The 20,609-nt window shown below is 43.5% G+C and overlaps 1 protein-coding gene across 2 annotated transcripts; it reads right to left on the bottom strand.

Moving 5' to 3' along the window:
* Positions 1 to 3,479: 3,479 nt before the first annotated feature.
* On the bottom strand, positions 3,480 to 20,308 carry LOC133220480 (interleukin-2 receptor subunit alpha-like). Of its 2 annotated transcripts, XM_061368657.1 has the most exons (8): positions 19,897 to 20,308; positions 8,582 to 8,767; positions 8,239 to 8,364; positions 7,793 to 8,020; positions 6,547 to 6,588; positions 5,495 to 5,542; positions 4,618 to 4,681; positions 3,480 to 3,571 (listed from the first exon to the last, which is right to left on the bottom strand). In XM_061368657.1, the coding sequence occupies exons 1-7, from the start codon at positions 19,955 to 19,957 to the stop codon at positions 4,638 to 4,640; spliced, it is 735 nt and encodes a 244-aa protein (XP_061224641.1). In that variant the 5' UTR covers positions 19,958 to 20,308; the 3' UTR covers positions 3,480 to 3,571; positions 4,618 to 4,637. The 2 variants fall into 2 exon arrangements, with proteins under 2 accessions (XP_061224641.1, XP_061224640.1); XM_061368656.1 differs by lacking the exons at positions 5,495 to 5,542; positions 6,547 to 6,588.
* Between the last annotated feature and the right edge of the window lie 301 nt (positions 20,309 to 20,609).

The raw sequence follows: 20,609 nt of genomic DNA, 5'->3' as shown, positions 1-20,609 counted from the left end.
GAAGAACCAGTTTCCTTTCTTGGAAAAGGCCCAAGCCATTTATGCGTCAGCACTTTGCCCTGCAGCCATGGGCTGCACCTTCCTCCCACATGGACCTCCCCACTGTTGGGATGACACCTCCAGAGTCTCCCGACAGAGGGGGTCATAGTGGGTATGTATATGAATGACACAGCTTTACAAATGAAATCTAGTTAGGGAATACTTCCTTGAATTTCTTGGTTGCTCCAAGCCCCTGTGTCCAACCTGGCCTTGAGCACTGCCAGGGATGGGGCAGCCACAGCTTCTCTGGGCACCCTGTGCCAGCGCCTCAGCACCCTCACAGGGAAGAGCTTCTGCCTTATTCTAACCTAAGTCTCCCATTGAAGTTTGAACCTGTAGCCCCCTTGTCCTGTTGCTGCAGTCCCTGATGAAGATCACAGCAGATACCTATCTTTAGGCAACCAGATCAATCTGTAGGTGTTCCATGTGAGCTGCTGTCTGAGCAACCAGTAGTGTGAATGGAATCAATGGCTGATGCTGTTCATGGGATCTGGAATACTACCCAGCTTGGGTGGACATCTGCATGTGATGGTTGAATGTCTCTAGGCTCCTCTTATCTCCATTGTGATGGGATCAGCTCACATGGAGACACCTGTATGAAGGGACATTGAATGATGCATAGCATTGTGTAGGCTGATTCTTATAATGCATACCTCTGGAAAACCACATTTTCTATGCTTGTGTCCCTGGCCGTGGGATAGGAGTATGTGTATTTCCACCCTTTGGGGATGGTTAGGGTTAAGGGAGCTCCACTGCTCTTAGATTGTAAATATTGCTTCCATCACCTATTTTGGAGATACTGTTTGCCAGAGATCCTCTTGCCTAAGTGTTTTTAGTTAGCATTTTAAAGGTTAGCTGTGATCCTACATGTGTGAAGTGAGCTTTAGCACAGCTCTTTAGAATAAACCTTCCTGGGATAAAGTTCCTAAGTTTTTAACAGCTTTTGTAATGGAAAATAAGTCATGTCTTTTTCAAGGTGTAGATCAAGAAGAGGAAGAACAAGCTGCCTTTCAAACACCCACAACAGTTTATTGTTATAGTTTATTAGCTGTTCCATGCTGAGAAAATCAAAGTCTACAAACGAAAACATCAATCACATCTCCTGTAACATTAGTGAGAGCAGCCCTGGGAAAAGCACAACAGCGTTGGTGTCCCTTTGGCCACAGCCTCTCGTAGTGGTGGCCATTTGCTCTCAGGCTGGGTCCCCCTGATTTCTACTTGCTCTCTGCTTGTTGTATTGAAGGCTTAAGCCTCCGATGCAAGCATTTCCCTTAAGGACCAGCAAGGCCTATTCAGAGGTAAAGTATGGCTCAGCTTCCTGATGAAGTACAAATACAGCTCCCATGCTGGAGGTGACCTGGGCTCAGACTCCCTATGTACACATTAACAGCTAGGAAAATTGAACCCCACAATAGCTGCCCAGTCTCTGACCTGCTATTCCTTACCGATCCCTTACCAGCAGAGTGTGTCCCTTCATTCCCAAGAAACAAAGATAAAATGTGGAGAGAAAGCCCCTGGTGAGGAAAGGAAAAGCCACCGAGCAGCAGGAGCCATCTGACTGCTCATGTTACCTGCATAAAAATGTGCATGCTAGGAGTAAGTGAGTGAAATATCAGCATTGTCCAGCTGCAATGCTTAACAGAGGTATGTTAGCAATAAGTAATGTGCACTGATTGAATGAATCAAGGGAGCTCACTACCACTGCTTGCAGCCTTCAAAGCAGCTGAGAGGTGTGAAAACCTGTCGTCTATAGTGTAAATACAGGTTGTTGTTTGCTCCCATACAAACTAACCGCATGTAATAGGCCATTACACATCCATCTTTATAAAGATATATAGTACAAGCAAATTTTATTCCAGCAGGAATAAAAACAAAAAGCCATGGGAAGTATAAATATCAAGGCTTCAAAGGGAAAATAACTCAACAGGAATGCAAACCAATAAAACACACATACACTCGATCACAAAATAGGAAACTACACCAAGATCCCATGCCTCCTGAATTATAAGGAAGGGATTCATCTCATTTTGCTTTTGTCATATACCAGGTAAAAATATATACCTAATCTACTCAATATGGCTATCATTTAGGTTCAATGCAGAGAATCAGGTGCCTTTAGACCATAAGTCATTTGGCCTGTGTATATATCTATAGCTGTATACCTGTGTGTGTATATATATGTGGCCAGTAAGAATTTCCAGTTCCGTAAGAAACTGAACTTATGTGCAGAGGGTAAATGGGTTTGATAGCCTTTTCCAAGAGGATATCCAGTGATAGAAGGAGAAAAGAGTGGCTGCATTTTACTCATCTGGTAGGGATGGACAGGGACACATCAGGTGTCCAGCATCAATTTGTGGGCAGAAGATGGTGTGTGGGCTGTATTGATGGTACCATCACCTAACATGCTTGGGCAAATGGTCCATATGTAAGCCTGGTCGCTTAGGAAAGGCTGCAGTTATATTAGCAACACATCTGCTATATGGTAGGAGGAGGGGAGTGGTTTTGGGAAGCAGTTTCAGACAGGGCTCTTTCCCCGTCTATCATTGATGGGATGCACACACACACCCCACACCCCCAGTGCTCTGTAGGTGGAAAGTCCCTCTATCCCCATAAGAATTAAGCTGTGATATTTTCTGCCTCCTTCACATGGTGGAATATGAATGTTCAGGCTTCTTCCTTGTTTGCCAGTGCTGGTATCACAGTATCACAGTATGTTAGAGATTGGAAGGGACCTCAAAAGATCATCTAGTCCAATCCCCCTGCCGGAGCAGGAACACCTAGATAAGGTTACACAGGAACGTGTCCAGGCGGGTTTTGAATGTCTCCAAAGAAGGAGACTCCACAACCTCCCTGGGCAGCCTGTTCCAGTGTTCCGTCACCCTCACTGAGAAGAAGTTTCTTCTCAGGTTTAAGTGGAACCTCTTGTGTTCCAGTTTGTACCCATTTCCCCTTGTCCTATCATTGTTTGCCACTGAGAAGAGCCTGGCTCCATCCTCGTGACACTCCCCCTTTATATATTTATATGCACTAATAAGGTCACCCCTCAATCTCCTCTTCTCCAAACTATAGAGACCCAGCTCCCTCAGTCTTTCCTCATAAGGGAGATGCTCCACTCCCTTAATCATCTCAGTTGCCCTGCGCTGGACTCTCTCCAGCAGGTCCCTGTCCTTCTTAAACTGAGGGGCCCAGAACTGGACACAATATTCCAGATGAGGTCTCACCAGGGCAGAGTAGAGGGGAAGGAGGACCTCTCTCGACCTACTAACCATCCCCCTTCTAATACACCCCAGGATGCCATTGGCCTTCTTGGCCACAAGGGCACAGTGTCGGCTCATGGTCACCCTGTCGTCCACTAGGACCCCCAGGTCCCTCTCCCCTACACTGCTCTCTAACAGGTCGTTCCCCAACCTATACTGGAACCTGGGGTTGTTCGTGCCCAGATACAGGTCTTGGAGCCTCTGGTACAGTCAGGTTTCTTCTGTGTCAAGTCATCAGTTTCATGAGTTTGGATCTGAGCTCTGCAGTCTGAACTCTATAGCAGGAAAAAGACTTTACTAAAGCTGGGAAGAAGCACATTTTCTATGGTTCCTTCTATATTTACTATGAGAAACCACACAGTGCTTTTCTCAGAAGACACTACTTAGGATCTCAGTTACTATTTCATCTAGTATTGGCTATTTTATTACTTGCTCCACCACTGAACCAGTGAAATGTAGGCTATTCTTAACAATTTCCCGCCTATCATATTCCCAGAAACCCTACAATGGCCCAGGCAATCTGCACCATGTTTGCCCATCTTCACTAAAACATGTTTCAAACTGTTGTCTACACTTTCCATGGCTTTATCTGACTTTGAACTGAAGTAAGAACACTGCAAATGTGCTTTCACAAGGACTCCCCTTTCAAGCAAAATCCCCATTCAACTCAGAAGCAGACCCCACTACTAATTAATAGGGAACATGAAAAGTAATAGGAATGAGGATTAGCAAAGAACTCCCAAATGTCAAATAGGGACATCTTGTATTAAGTAGGCTGGGGAGTCTGTGAAAAGGAACAGCCTTGGTGTGTCTCAGTGTAGTAATAGAAACAGTGAGGAGGCTAAAATAAGTCTGAGGCACAAAGCTGTCATGACACGACTGAGAAATCAGGGGGATGAAGGAAGAAAAACTACATGGTCATGGTGGCAGATGCTCCACCAGCCTCCCCACAGGTTAGCCAGGGAGAACAAGACTGGTTGATTGTGTAATCTATCTGAAACCAGTTTATTTGCATGATTAACCTTAATTTCCCCATGGCATTCATTTTCCACCCATCATCTGAGCTGCCATTCTCAGTTCCACATTGGCAGGGACCGAGCATGCTTTTCTGATTTCAAAAGCTCTGATTCTCCTTTTCTTGTGCCAGTATTTAGTATCTGAACCAGACAGCCCAAAATCAAGGGTCATTTATTTAACATCAAAGAAGGTATTCAGAAATCTAAGTGGCGCACCAGTGAGATGGCTGATCCGGGTGGTAGCTCTTCCAGTCCTAAGGAATTTCATTTTAGATTTCCCATTTTCCTGGTTCCATCCCACTTACTGTATTCTCTGCTTGGTGAGTCACATGAAGACAGCAGGAATAACAGGCAGAAGAAAAAAGACAGCTGTTGAAACATAAAATCAACATGCTTAGCACATAGTGTCTCTGCCCATGGCAGGGGGATTGGAACTGTGTGATCTTAAGGTCCTTTCCACCTCAAACTATTCTGTGATTCTGATTCGATGGTGTTATCTTATTGCACTTAATACAACTGAGAGAAACAAGGGAGGCCTGGGATAGGGTCTCATCTTGCCCCTATGCCCAGAGGCAAGAGTTCTTCCATACTGTTCCATTGCTTTGCTCCCTGGGACAAACAGCACCCAGCCAGATGGGTTTTGGCAACTCAAGACTGACCACAGTCAAATAACCAGGGTCTACTGATGCTGCACTCTCTGGCATAGTTTGCAATATTCCTCCTTCCCTTCCTTTATTGCCCTCCTTTATTCCTCCTTATTATACTCTGCACTACAGTTGTCATCAGACTCCAGCTGGAATCAAGAGCCCTTGTGCAAAGTCTTGAGTATATGCTCAGTATGAGACAATTCTATTTTAGCAGCTAATGGCTGAATAGAGGATGGGGAAGGGGGAGAAGAAAAATCTCTTCAGACTGATCTCAATGCAGCAGTTCAGCTGTGAGGAAATATTTTATTTGCCCATCTTTTTTTGTAAATATAAAAGAAAAACATCATTTAAATATTGACATTTTTTTTTCCCCAGCTGAAGTTATTCACTGAATTCACAGAAAGCCTCAGAGGAATAATCTGAAAATTGCTTCATTTAAAAACTAGACTTTAGTGTGATCTATTTTCTTTTACATTGAATCAGAGAATTGTTAGGGTTATATCTCTTATAAGTCTTTGAAAACAAAATGCCATACCTGTGACTGGCAGTATCACAGACGAGGAAAAGAGTGGATGAGTAGAACCTGTGAAGACAGACAAAACCTTGAGTTTTGTATTGATTTGCTCTTCTGCTAAAGAGCATCAAAGCAGTGATGATGACGGAGTCAGGCAAGAGTCAACTCGCTCCAGCATGGAAGCAGCGATGAGGGTAGAGACTGACAGCTCTTCTCCCTCTGCACAGAAGGCTTAATAATTGCCATGTTTGTTTCTTGGCCATCAATAGATGTTTCCAGCCTGGATATCAATGTATGTGCTGAGCTGCTATCTGCTAATAATGGGCATGAAGTGAGCAGTATCTTCCAGGGAATGGGATCCAGCTAAGGTCTTTATTTCATATGAGACTGGGGAGGATGCCTTTCAAGGTGCCAAGCTAAGATTTGAAAACATAGCTTCAAACAGGACCTCTTTTTCCCTAGAATATAAGCCAAAAATCCCCTTGTGCAAGAAATTTGTGTTTTTCCCTTATCTATTTCATTGTATTTTTCTCTTATCCTGAAAGAAATCTCTGAACTTGAGCTACTATGAGATCTGGACAGTTTTTTTCATGAGAAGCCCTATAAGAGATGCCTCTTGATAAACCTCTTACTGGTGAATGCTGGTGGAAGAACTGAGAAAGGGGAGGACATTCCTTGTCCAGCTCCATTACAGACAACAATCGCATCATAATAATGAGAAAGGCAACATTTTGGGGGTGCCAATATTTGATGCACTGATCACAAAGACCTGATTTCGCTCAGGTACGAATGTATTTTTGCAGGGAAATTGAATTCTTGTTCTGTTGAATTAAAGGGCAATTTCATCATCCAGTTTCCTGTTCTTCATAAACCTAATTTTAAAATCTGAAGTATTTGCTATTTCTGACTGTTCAATAGGTTGTGTCATTTTCTAGGACTGGAATGTTGATAGGTTATTTCAATCATAGCAAGAATTGCCTTTATCCTGGTAGTACCAAGTGAAATGATCAATGGGGGGAAAATGAGTGTGGTGACCACTCAAAAAACCAAACAAGAAATTGTGACTGCTGTACCTGGAGCACTCTGAACCAGGCACCACAGGGAAAGAGATGGACCTATGAAGGAGAGAAAGTCCTGCGTTAATGCTCCAATAGTGTGTCCACTGAGGAAGGTGATTCATTCTTACAGTCCCCTCTGTTGCTTATGAAGGCAGCCCAACTCAGATGTGGGCACTTATCCAACACATGTCAACAGTTCTGCAAGATTTATTTCCCCTTAAAGTCCCAAGTACTGGTGGAAAACAGCTTTTTCCACTCTTTGTTGATAGGAAATTCCTCTTGCATTGACCTTGCATTGGCTCCCACCTCTAAAACTCAGCCCATTGCACCCCCCTGCCTCAGAGGAGGGTGGAAGGGTAATGGAAGGCTGAGGACTGTAGAGGTGATGGGCATCTGGGTCCTTTCACAATCAATAGCTCTGCCTGACTCCTAGAGAGAGCCCCAGACCATCAATGCTATCACAGATACTTGGGAAATGGGTCCTGTTTGTTCTCTGCATATTGAACTCCTGCACTGTAGAGTTAGGAGAGATGCCTTCAGAACAGGTAGATAGTTTGGGTGGAGTGGAGGCCATATAAAGGTCTGGCTTGGGTTTGTTTTTTTTTTTTCCATTAATACATCTAAAGGCATAAAAAAACAAGAGGCAGAGGTTCTGCAGCCTCACTTGAGAGGCTCCCCGAGCAGTGAAACTCAAGATGCCAGCCCACATTGGCACGAGTCTTGCTGACTTTGGAGCCATAAAGTATACAGTGCAATACTGGTGGGCTTTTTGCTGTCTCTTTGTTCAAAACAGTATCCTGGGTGCTAAATTAAGAACCAGTTTAAACATTACTCAGGTGTAGCTATGAACTATCTAAACTCTGGATCCCAAAGCCCTAAGCAATCTTGAAGAATGCTTAGATACACGTTTTGGAGTACCTTACTGGGAAGTGACAATAGACAATATAGCTCCCAGGATGAAGGAGAAAGAGAAAGGCTTATTCTCCTATTTTCTCCCCAGTATGTGACAGTGTGGCTCTATCTGCTCACAAATTCCTGCAGTTTTGCAGTTAGTATGAAAGGATGCATGACAAAGTAGGATGTAGCTGTATCATTCCTGGAGATGTCATCCTCATCAGTCAGAAATGCCATCTCCATCAGTGCCAGAGCCATGATGTCCCTGATTTCTCCATCCCAAACCCCAAGCAGGTTGTTCCTTACGACTGATGTGCTGAGTTGGAACAGGTCAAGCATAGACATGATTCCGAGGCAACTGTCTTACCTGGCTCAACAGTCTGTGGCAGCCACTCATTGCTGTCATTGGTGCATCGCATGTCAAGGGGGGTCCAGCTGATTTTGCCATTCACCTTCTTACACTCACGAGTGCCAGAGGTGGGAGGTCGCTTGTCGTACCCGCTCTGGCATTTGAAATGTAAGACTTGTCCCACATAATAATGTTTGCCCAGGCTTAAAGAGGCATGTGGAACAGTCTTGGGAGGACCACAGAAATCTGGTGGGATCACAAGGCAGCACACAGTTAGAGCAGCTAGATTTTTCCCTGCTGCTTTTGTTACTGAAACAACACGATCTGTGATCTTATAAAATACAGACTAGCAGGATATGTTAGGATACAGAATGCTCATTTGCTTGTACCACATCACTTGTCATTATTCTTACACTGCTTCCATGGAAATGGGAGATGTGTTACAGTAATGAATGGGCTCTTACCTTTCTGGTCAGATGCTGAAAGGTTTACTTGCTTCTGGGGTGCAGGGGTCTTCTGTGGTTTTCTTTCTGGTTTCTGTGTAGCATCTAACTCCATTGTGGGAGCCGTTGACAATAAAACTTTCTCATCTGTGGGAGAGGTCATATTGCTGGATTACAGCAGGACCGGTAGCAGAGCAAAGCCACAGCACCCAAAGTTATAGAGGCAGAATAGAGTTGCTACAAGTTCTAATTAGCAAGAATAAGCATAAAAGATCACATGTTAGAGTGATGCCCAGATGTGTCTTACATAAACTCATTGGAAAAACACCTCTAAAAGTGTAGGAAAAGGACAATCATCACTTACCAATGCATTCAAATTCCTTGTAGACCCAAGAAGCAACCTGCCCTATACTCTGACACTGAATTCCCAAGTACTGCCCTCTTCTTCTTGTGTAGCCCTTGTCACATTCATAGTACAGTTTGGTCCCCAGTGGATACCTTTCAGCAGTAACATCAGCAAATTCGGTTGTTGGAAGAGCTGGGCATGCTTCTGCAAACAGAAAGCTGAAAGTCAGGACAGCCTGTGCATTCACCCTGTTCACCGAGGACTTCCCACATTCTTCTGTCTTATCAATACCAGATCATGGCCAGAGCTCAGTGAAAGAAGCCTAATTCTGCTCCCGGCCACAGGGTTGTAATCACAGCAGAGGGATGAAACTGGATGCCATGAATGGAACATGAAGGTAGCAAAGCATTGTTTCTGTGGTTGACGCTAAACCAAAGAGTGGCTCTGAAAGTCTGGTGAAACTGTTAGTTACTTTAAGTGAACGTTTTCCATTTCCATTTTAGAAAAATCCCACCATCCAAAGACTCCTTCCCACTGGAGCTAGTTGTTGGCATTGATTTTCTAAATATAAATTTGCTCAGGCTGCAGAAAAACCCCTTGGGAGTGTCTCCACAAAGTGACAAGAAGCCTGCATTTGTCCACACTTCTTTAGTTAAGAGGGGCTGATTTGACTCCCTTGTGTTTCTTCTAAAGGAGAAAGGATGCTGGAGCAGGGATGCTCTACAGCAGCTGGGAGCAGTGGTAAAAGGCACCAGGTCTACCTGCCTCCTCCCCTGCATAAAGCAGGCTGTTGAGCCCTTCCTTTCTGAACCCAGCAAATGAACAACATGAAGCACTACCAACATTTTCTTAATTAAGCTGTACATTCAGTGTGGGGAGGCACAATAACGAAAACTAAGCCATTAAGACTTGCAATCATCTATAAGCAAACATTGGAGGGGAAGCAGACTCTCAGTTTAGTCTGAGCACACCAAAGAGCAGCTTGCTGTGAAAGAAGTTTGCAAACCTAAATATAACTCGTCCCAAAACAAGGACGTGAAGTGCTGTGTCATCAGCAAATCACGTCTAAATATACTTCTCAATCAGTTGTAATGAATTAAGTGAGATCATTTCAGTGCACTTGAAAAGCTCACTGAAACTGAGCTGGAGACCCAGAAGTTGAGAAAGGCACTACTTAATGATTATTTAAGGCCTAAAGGCTAAGAAATTAAAAGATAAAGCAGGCTGGTTGCATTAGAGATGGCATTTTGGATCTTTGGGTGCATGATCTGTGCCCCTTTATGCATAATAGTAACAGCTATTATGAGCAGAAATCCTTGGTCATCATGTTTTCACACCTTCTACAGCCATAACTAATGCAGCCTTAGCAACCAGCAAGAATGACTGCAAAATGGGCCTTGAATCCTTAATAGTTGTTCACCATTTGGCATCTGCCCTTGACTTCTAAAGTGCCTTCTCCTCGAAAGCCTTGCCAACAGCAACCCAATCAGTGACTCCCAGACCCAGTCCTGTGATGCCCTTTTCTTCCAGAAGACCAACCATTCTTCCAGAGCCACCCGTCGTTTTCTCACTTTGATGCTTTCTGCCCTTTCTACTTTTCATTACCTTGCTGCTTAATAAAAGTCACCAAGTTTGAAGAAGGCAACAACTGCTGTCAGCTAACCAGCCAAGCTGTGTAAGGGGTATGTTACTCCCCTCTTATCTTGGTGTTATCAAAGGATTTGCCTTGTAAACTACATCAGACTGTGGCTTCTAGAGATGTGACTGTACCCGAAATAGTTAACCACATGGTTTACCACAGACTGTCGGGTGATTAGAATTGAAGGGTTATCAGATTAGCAGCACATTGAGATCATGTACTCTCACTTTCCCTGAAAGCTAAAAGCATGTTTCCCTCAAGACTTCAAAAGCCTCTTTGAAGCAGACTGCAGATCTGAATCTTAGCACCAGGCACTCAAGTCTACAACTCTTTGGTCTCTTCTTAAGAAAACCCACAGCACTGAGTCTATTCATCATAAAGGGCACCTGTTGTTTTAACCTATGAACAAATGGAGTTTGGGTTCTTCTGAACTTGCATGTCAGGTAAGGATTGTGCAGTAGTGCACATGGGTGACAGTGAGCAATACCCCTCAGGCTGATGCTCTTGGATCAACTCATCCATGTTGCAGCTGGATCTCACGCAACACTTCTAGGATCCAGCTTTGTCATTTCATCCACATCATGCAAATTCTCGTCTTCTCACACCAAGTGAGACTGCAGTATCTACTTCTTTGGCCTTTACAGCCATATTCCTGTCTCTGATCATCATCCGGAAAGATGAATTTCCTAGGTCTACATTGTGACCTTCTGCTTGCTTCCCTCTGTTGACTTCTAACTGCTTCACTGATCACTGGGTATTTTTGTTTGTTTTTTTTTTAGAGAAGAGATTCAGAGCAACCCTGCGGAGAAGGACTTGGGGGTGCTGGTCTATGAGAAAATGAACATGAGCTGGCTTCAGTGTGCGCTTGCAGCCCAGAAAGCAACCGTATCCTGGGCTGCATCAAAAGGAGCGTGACCAGCAGGTCGAAGGAGGTGATCCTGCCCCTTTATTGTGCTCTTGTGAGACCTCACCTGGAGCATTGTGTGCAGTTCTGGTGTCCTCAACATAAAAAGGACATGGAACTGTTGGAACAAGTCCAGAGGAGGCCACGAGGATGATCAGGGGGCTGGAGCACCTCCTGTATGAAGACAGGCTGAGAACATTGGGGCTGTTGAGCCTGAAGAAGAGAAGGCTGCGTGGAGACCTCATAGCAGCCTTCCAGTATCTGAAGGGGGCTATAGGGATGCTGGGGAGGGACTCATCATTAGGGACTGTAGGGTAGGACAAGGGGAAATGGGTTAAAAGTTAAGCAGGGGAAGTTTAGATTGGATATAAGGAAGAAGTTCTTTATTGTGAGGGTGGCGAGGCACTGGAATGGGTTGCCCAGGGAAGTTGTGAATGCTCCATCCCTGGCAGTGTTCAAGGCCAGGTCAAACGAGGCCTTGGGTGACATGGTTTAGTGTGAGGTGTCCCTGCCCATGGCAGGGGGGTTGGAACTGGATGATCTTAAGGTCCTTTCCAACCCAAACTATTCCATGATTCTATGATTCTATTCTAATATTTGCTCCCATTTTCAAGAAACTTTCCCTTATCAACCATCATAACCTTTCAAACATTGGCTTCTCTTCCATGTTATACCTCCTCACCAATGCCTTTGATATTAAAATCAAAATAAAAATATTAAAATCAAAATAAAAAGTATTAGAATCAAAGTAAAAAAATACTAAAATCAGCTTTGGGGTTTATTATGGAATCATAGAATGGTTTGGGTTGGAAGGGACCTTCAAAGCTCATCCAGTCCAACCCTCCTGCAGCAATCAAGGACATCTTCAACTAGATCAGATTGCCCAGAACCACATCCACCTGGCCTAGAACTTCAGGCATCCCTGTTGTATGGATGACAAAAGAGCCAAGAGATGGGAAGAAGTCAGGTGTCCTTATTTCAGCTGAGATAGAGTTCATTATCTCCCTAGTAGCTGGTGCAGTGCTGTGCTTTGGATTTAGTCTGAGAACAGTGCTGATAACACCAATGTATCTTCATCACTTTTTGCTAAGTGATGCTTACTTGAAGGGATTTAAGGAACGACTTTGATTGTAAATTGAAGACCTTTTTACTTCAGATTACGAAGATTATATACGTTTTAGATTATGCCCACCCTCAGAGCTACAATGTGATTGGTTAGTTGCTGCTGTTCACGTGCGCAATACAAGCTCTTAATAGGTTAGTCTGCCTTTTTCGACACCTTCCTTTCAACCTTCTCACTTCTCAGTTCTTTCTTCTACTTCTCATTGTTGTCCCCTTTCATTCCTCTTCTTTTGCTCCACTTTTCTTGCTCAAGGTTAGTTCCCCACAGAGCTAAAATTGCAGAGTCTGGCTCAAAGTTAGCTCCCCAAAGGATTAAGGTCACTCAGCATACTCTGACTGAGTTCAAACTCCTCCTACACCTACTCTGATCAAGGACTTTTCAGTCTCATGCTCTGCCAGTGAGGAGGGGCACAAGAAGCCAGTCACTGCTCAGGGACAGGCTGGGCACCAGTCAGCGGGTGGTTAGTGACTGTACTGTGCATCACTTCTCTGCCTGGGATTTTATTCCTCTCTTTTTATTCATCATTATTGTTATTATTGTTATTATTTTAATTCTCAAACCCATGAGTTTCACCTGTTTTCCAGTTCTCCTCCCTGTCCCACCATGGAGAGGAGTAAGCAGGCAGCTGCATGGTACTTATTTACCTGCTGGGGTTAACCCACAACACCAGGGAACGAGGGAATGGCAGTATAGGCTTTCTTCTTGCCTAGATCTCTGACTTTTTACATTTTTAGGGGACATTAACTTTGCTTTTTTTGCATCTTTTGGGGAATTGTTCAGTTTGTTTGAGTTGGTGAAATTAAAATTAAAATACTATAAAGGGCCAGCCCACATAGGTGTAACCTGCCTCATCACCTCTGGTAGCACAGCTCTGCTCAGACCAGCTTTCCACTGGATTCTGCATCCCTCTATAGCTGCTCCAGGGCTACACTACCTCTAGTACTGGTTTAAAAGACTGCCCTCACATCACCTTTAAATCTCTCCTCATTTCCCCCCCGCATCCTCCAATTCTCCATCCCCATCACAAGGTGCTGTGTGTCCCTATTTCCTTCTCTTCCAGTCCCAGTCCTCTCTGTCCTCCCTTTCCATAAGTTCTATCAGACCCCACCTACCATTCTTATCTCCTACACCCCAAAATTTCCCTATTACTCCATGTCTTTGCACGTAGAGGTACTAACATGATGTATTGAAATGGGCAAACAGAGAGGTTAGTGGAATTGCAGTCATGGGGTTTATCACTGCTATGGGTTGCAGGATTGTTAGAACACATAGGTCTCCTAAAGCAGCTGGGAATCCACATTTCTCCCTGTATTAGTGGATTTTTGGTGCCTACAGCATTTATGGAACTGGTTTCAAATACTATCATATAAGGGATGGAGACATGCCCTTGGAATTAGAAGGACAGTGGTGAATTCAGATGATAGACATCAATGAAACATAAAAATTCAGAAGCACTTATTGCATCTCCTGGTGTGATTCCAAAGTCAAGATCAGTAAGTTTTCTGAGCAAGCCTCGTCCTCTGACCCACCATATGGGTGGGATTCCTGCTATTCCAGTGCTTGATGCCATCTGACGTGTCTTAAGGCATCTGAGAATCCATAGAAGCTGGCAGCTATCAGATAGGAATTACTGGAGGCTGATGCCAGGCAGAATACCCTGCTAAATAAAGGTTAACTGTCTTTGGCTACCTCAGCATCCATCTTTTGGCTGCTCTCAGCATCTAGCATCATTATGTAGGCCCAGGGGAAAGATACCCACTAACTAAATCACCACCAGTTCTCTCAGTGCTTGGGTTTCTTCCCTGAGGTTTCCCACTCAAATACGTTACTGACCCAACACAAAACCGCTCACAGTAGACATACTGGATTAGGATTTATGAAGCTCTCCTGTGTATTTCTCTTCCATGTCTCAGTTGGCAAAGCACTGTTAGGCAAAGCACTGTTAGACAAAGCATCAGAACTACATCTTTGTCCAGAAGAAGCGAATGGAGAAAATGTATAACAGGTACTTTTAGTACTGGATAAACACTGACAGTGAGTCATGCAATGATAGTCTGAACTCAGAATTTCCTCTGTTCGTGGCTGTGTGTCACCAGCGCTGGCATTATTATTCTGATGTCAAGTTAAAGCATCAAGGTGTAAAAAAAGGACAATTTTCCCCTAAATACACCAGCATTAAGATGGGGTCAGTAGGAAACCGGATGCTCTGAAGAGGTGGGTAAAAGCAGTGGAAGAAACCAGCCACTTCACAAACCTGCCCAGTCCAGAGATGAAGAGAACCTCTCCCCAGAGATACCAAGAAATGAAACCAAGCCAAAATGAAGACATCTCCCCAGATGTACCTGAGAAGCTAATTCAGCCCTGGGGGTTCATATGCTGTCCGAAACTACGTGCTCTCAAAACAGAGCATGTCTCTTGAAGATGAAACTGATTTGGGTGAAGAGAAAGAATTGATACCAGCAACTGGATTGAAATGGTAACAAACCTTTTCTAACTTCAAACCTTATTCCCAAGGGGTCTGTTAACAAGCTCGCTACAGCTCTGCTGCCTTCTTTCCCTGCTAATGAATGCCCTTTATTATCTATGTGGCTTTGTAAGCTGGTAATAGATCCATAGATCCCAACTGTGGGGATGGATTGCAGACCTGAAACTTATGGTAATTTGCCTGTGAGATTTTGTTTAGCTATACTGTCAATTACACAGAGATTATCCCACAAAGTCATGGGAGCAGTAACGAGTTTGCAGTGTAAAGGATAGAAATACACTGCAGATGAAGTTAGTAGGCACAAATTTTAGTGCAAAAGGCAGCCTTATGGGGCAGGAAGTGGGTTTTAATGTTCCTAGCAGTGGAGAAGAGGCATGTCCTGTTCTAAGGACTAGGCAGTTCAATGCCTGCTGAGTTTGCTGTACTGGAAGATGGCTCTGTTGGAAAGACAGTGTAAAATAAACTGGAACATGAACCAGCAGGAGCTGTGTCCATTAACTCCTTGTAGGACCATAGAAAATTAGATAAGGGTCAAATGCACTTATCTCTTGGCTTACTCATGCTAACCAGCTGTTTGCCACTGACCTGGACAGTGGAATCTAATGCAAAAATACTTCCACACACAGCAAGGCAAGATTTGGTTTGACTGTGGACTGACTTTTCTCACGCTAAGCATTACTTAGCCTCAGGAACCTGCCTTCTTAGCTCCTTCTGTAACAAGTGAAACTGGGCAGACCTCTCTAGAGGACAGCAAACACCTAACTTAAGCTCTCCAAAGCAATGCTTCAAGGTGCTTCTGTCTTTTTATCAGCTACGGTGGTGGAAGGACACTCTTACATGCTCACATTGATAAGCAGAGTGGTTTAGCTAATGCACTGATAGCATTTTAAAGCTCACTTTGCTGTGAGCTCCCAGCAAAGCAGCCTGCAGATGCTGTTTCATCTTCTGCTGTTTCTTGACTCCTCTCTTCTTAAACACATTTATCCCCCTTCATTTCCAGCTCACTCCTGTTTTAAGGCATGGAGTGAATGCCACCCAGCCAAAAAAAAAAAAGCAGGCATTTCAATTCTATGGGTAGTCACTAGAAAGACACAGGACATGACTCACAGCACCTTATCTGCAATCTGGTAGATCAACTGTGCCCTGAAAGTGCTATGTTCTTCCCCTGGTTACAAAGGGGATTCGCATGTCCAGCTTGATGGAGAAGATGGTGCAGATGGCTGAAGTTAAGCAAGATGAATCTCATGCCTTCCCTGCCAGGAGGCTGAGAATTCAGATTAAAAATGGAATTGGAGTATTAAAAAAGAGGGAGAGTGTTTCCTAAGGCAGGAAGAAGGACAAGTTCAGTGCACTGCATAGAAAAGGTACCAAGTGGAGAATGGGAAACATCTGGTTTTCTTCTGCTTTTGTTTCTGGATGTTTATACCCTTCTTAGTTCCGTGGTAAAGCCACAGAGCTCAAACTCTTTAAAGACAACCACTGCACATGGTATGGTAGCAGAACACAGATTCTGGTTTTGAGAATATCATACATGAAAGCCTTGTTTTGGAGCGTGACATTTGGGTTTTGAACAGGTTTGGTTACATTTGTGCTTTAATCTGTGACTTCAGCAACACCCGCCTCTTCGCTGTTTTCATCTAAAGGGAAAAACACATTCCTGAGAAAGAAAATCTGCTTTTTAAAACAGCAGCAGAAATTCAGATCCTTTTCTTTGGCTGGAACAGTCTCAGCTTTGCCTTTTGTTGCATTGGAAGGGCCATAGGAAGTAACTGAGCTGGCTGGCAAGCACACATCCCAGTCTTGGGTAACAATGAGAAAAGGTCTGGTGGCATTCTTGATTTCAAATGTGGCTTTAAGACTCATCTTATTTGACTTGTGTCCTTAGCATGGTCATCAAGCTTTTTGCTGGAGCTCTTATGAGTGGGCTGGGAATTATTTGTTAGTGTTGCTGATTTTTCTTACACTGAAATGCATGAAGTGTTTTTCCAAATAGAGAGGGCTGTATATACTTCACCTTTACAAATGGAGAGGATAAAAATAAAGCAGCAGATGACTGAGTGCTGCTACCCTGGCAGGGCTGAGGAACAGGTTGTCAAGTGAAGAAAGTCATGGAAGAACTTTGGAAATGTGAGATTTGGATAAGCATCAGAGGAGATGGAGCAAAGACAACGGTAAGTAAGGTTGTTCCAAGATTCAGGACCAGGGTCAGGAGGTGAAAACCATGGGGAGAAAACATCCAGAAGCTGTGCTTTAGAGATGCAGTTAATGTAATGGGAAAAACAGGAGAGACAAAGCTGAACAGGTCTGATATAAGGAAGAAGTTCTTTACTGTGAGGGTGGTGAGACACTGGAACAGGTTGCCCAAAGAAGTGGTAAATGCTCCATCCTTGGCAGTGTTCAAGGCCAGGTTGGACAGAGCCTTGGGTGATATGGTTTAGTGTGAGGTGTCCCTGCCCATGGCAGGGGGGGTTGGAACTTGATGATCTTAAGGTCCTTTCCAACCCTAATTATTCATGATTCTATGATCGAGGTAGAAAGCAGGAAGACCAATAATGCAACACTCTAAATGCAAAAATCAAAGCAAAATCAAAGCTAGTGGCTTTCTAAAAGTAACTGAAGAGTGGATTTCTTTCTGTAATAAAAGGAAAGGGCATAGCATCCCATCTCTGATGAGGCAAGGAGAAGATTTCTCCATCTGAGGGCAGAAGCAGATACTGCAGGATCTCTGTCATAACATCCTCAGCAGGATCACAACTTATTAACAATTTCTTTTTAATTGTAGCTGTATATTGGTCACTTTGCTGCTGAGAGCACTGTAGCTGGAAAGTTTATAAAGGTATTTGCTCTCTGGTTGACCTTAGGAGAAACACTTGTACATGTTTGACAACTTTAATTTATTCCTCATTGCATTTCAAATCCATGGGAGCGAGCACTCATATGCAAGTATAATGGGGAAGAAATTCCTCTCATTTAAATGGCTGAGATCTGGTACCCATCTTGTGTGAATTCAGCTGAAGGAAAGTCTTTCTTTTGTGAGTTTTAATCCTTTCCAGGTTTAACTTACAAACCTATTTAGTGTATTCCTGTAAGATGAATAGCAAGATGGGAAGGTCGGAGGAGCATAAGTCAGGTGTTATCTTGTATTTGACCCTCACCTAGCATGCTTCAAGCCTCACTCATGCCTGCAGCTTCTAGGCACTGCTGCTGCGAAGAGTAAATGAGATAAATGTGATGCTTTCTCTGAGGAAATCAGCATTTCTCTTATCTTCTTTAGCACTAAGGTGTAGTTTAACTTATACTAAATAATCATCCCATGCCTTAGTTTCCCCAGGTATATATTAGAAGACTTTTCCCTCTCAAAGCATGTCGAGATCCAGCAGTGAAACTGTTCACTAAAACAAAGACTTACTGTTTTCTATTCCCCCTCATTATATCTATTCCTGAGAGTGCATTTTGCCAGAAACCCTCTTCCAAACAGCCTCTACAGCAGGAGCTATTTACAAAACTGAGCTTGCAGTCCTGAAAAGGCCAAGGCAAGAGAATACAAACAGCATTGTCTGTACTGAGGCATAGCTGATTTTTTGACCAGTTTGACCTAGCCACTTCCCCTTTTCTTTGCTTAAGGCTGTTCCCAAGTCTGCTTGTTAATCCCCCAAAGGAAATAAACACAATGGGCCTTAGAGCCACAACACTTCAGGCATCTCTACAATCAAAAATATTGGTAGAAGTTGGTGTTTTTACCTTAGCATATTATTTTCATGGAGAAATTAAAAGATATGTATCTATGGATAAATACTACATTTAAACATTGGGTGAGGCATTGAAAATAAACACAGGAAGCTGAGGAAAGAAAATCTTAGTGATACAGTGAAGAATGCAAAGCTATGCATTTATTTGCTCATCAGAGAATGAAATCACATCGAATAGCACAAAATGCAACTGCTCTGACACCCCTCCATTTTTTTCCATAAACCAGAAAGATTTCTGATAAACGAGACTTGCCAGCAAGAAATCTCATGCATAGTAATATGGAAAGTGTGATATAGGGAACCTGACTCATCCCAGAACCGATCCTATTTACATATCTCTGGCTGAACGTCTTGCAGTGATACTCTCGCACGCAGCACTGAAACGCTTGCCGTGGGCACCGGCACTTTATTTGGCAATGAAAATGCCCCATGGAGGAGAAGGTACGGGGTTTACTGGCAAAATACTTTAATGAGAATAAACTCACCTGCAGGTTAAATATTTATGGAGGCGCTTCCTGCATTAATGAGTTTGGTTGCAGCAACACAATGTTCCCTTGAGATGCCCAGCCCCTAGGCTAGAGGTGATCCAGCAGAAGGTACAGTACCAGTGTGCCTGAGAACGTGCTTTAGGCTGCTCATACCTCTCAACCTGGGCATCATCATCAGATACAGAAGAATTACACATTGCAGATGGATTGGGCTAGATGACCTTCCAACCCAAACTATTCTCTGAGTCTATTAAATAATCACATTTATAGAGCACTGAGAATGTAGGATGCTTTTTCTTCCCCTTTGAACACAGCAATTAAAACTCAAATACACTAATATGTCACCAGACCACTTCTCAGAGCACACACTTGTCACAATAAATAAGCCAAATATAAGCAGTATCACAATTTGAAAAAATGTGTAAAATTATGCTGAATGAATTAGCTGCCTCCGTTCACAGTTTACAGGCACTACTGGTTGGGAGGTGTGGCTGAGAGAATACTTGGTATCTATAGCACCAGTAGCAAACGTGGATGGTACCTTCTAAGAGCATTGCCATCAGTTTTACCTACACTTACTGACATTTCAGTGCCTATTTTTGTATTTCCTAAGCTTACATGCAGAATGGAAAAAAAACCCCACAAATTCAAAGAGCTACCTAAGGTGCACAAGGTTGCTTTGATCTGCCCACTGTTCCAATGGTGGGTTGGATGATACATGCATTACTCAGACAAAAAGCCTTCTGTAGTGCTCTGGATTGTCTGCAGTCGATGGCTTGTGGGCACAAACCCCGTTTCTCTTTTTCCTTAGAATAATAAATTCCTTAAGCTCTTAACATCTCTCCTTACCTGAAAGGAGTCAGGATGTCGCAAACATCCCCCAGCAGCCACCACAAGAAAGCAAATCGTATTTTCCCTCCCCAAAAGGCAGAAATAGTCTTTTACCTGGCCTGTTTCCCTTGACGGATCCAAACAAGAGCCACATCAAAAGGCACTTGAGCTCCATGGGACTTGTTCACATCTTTTCTCTGCAACACTGAGGATGGTGAAGTTTCTTAGACGTGATGGGCTGCTGCCAGCCAAGCCAAGGAGCCTTCTACTGCCTGGTTAGACTGGTGGGGAGCATCAGAACCCTGTGTGCACAGCAAGGACTTTGCTCTTTGGTCAGCAAATCATCATTTCACTGGGCTGGCTCTGCAAGAGAGAATAAAGTCTGCTCTTTGTTCAGGTATTAGTAGCTTTAATCCAGGAACTCAAACTTCATGCTCAGTGTGGTGGTGTGTGCTGTTGTGTGTAGGAAGTGGTTTGACACATCAGAGCTGCTGACTCCAGAGCTGTTCCACTACAGCTGAGGTCAGCAGAAGTGGGCAAGATTTTAATGGGTTTGTGGATTATTACATAATAAATTATAATAAATTATAATTTATATTAAAATTATAAAATAATATAAATTATAATTTATTATAATATATAATAAATTATATGCTGGACGTTTACTTCTCCTTTATAAATCTTCAAGTAATGAAGTCTTCCTAACAGGCATGCTAAGCAATAGATGTGATATGGTTTTTAACGCGTCCATCAGTCATAGGCACAGACACAGAGGATTGCTGGGTTAGTATCTCTGTTCAGAGACTCTCCTGTCCTCACTCTCAGCA

This window comes from Neopsephotus bourkii, unplaced genomic scaffold (genome assembly GCF_033783945.1).
Source record: "Neopsephotus bourkii isolate Nb327-2 ecotype Australia unplaced genomic scaffold, CSIRO-AGI_Nbou_v1 NB_1434, whole genome shotgun sequence".
NCBI lineage: Eukaryota > Metazoa > Chordata > Aves > Psittaciformes > Psittacidae > Neopsephotus > Neopsephotus bourkii.
This window is presented reverse-complemented; position numbering and strand designations above follow the sequence as displayed.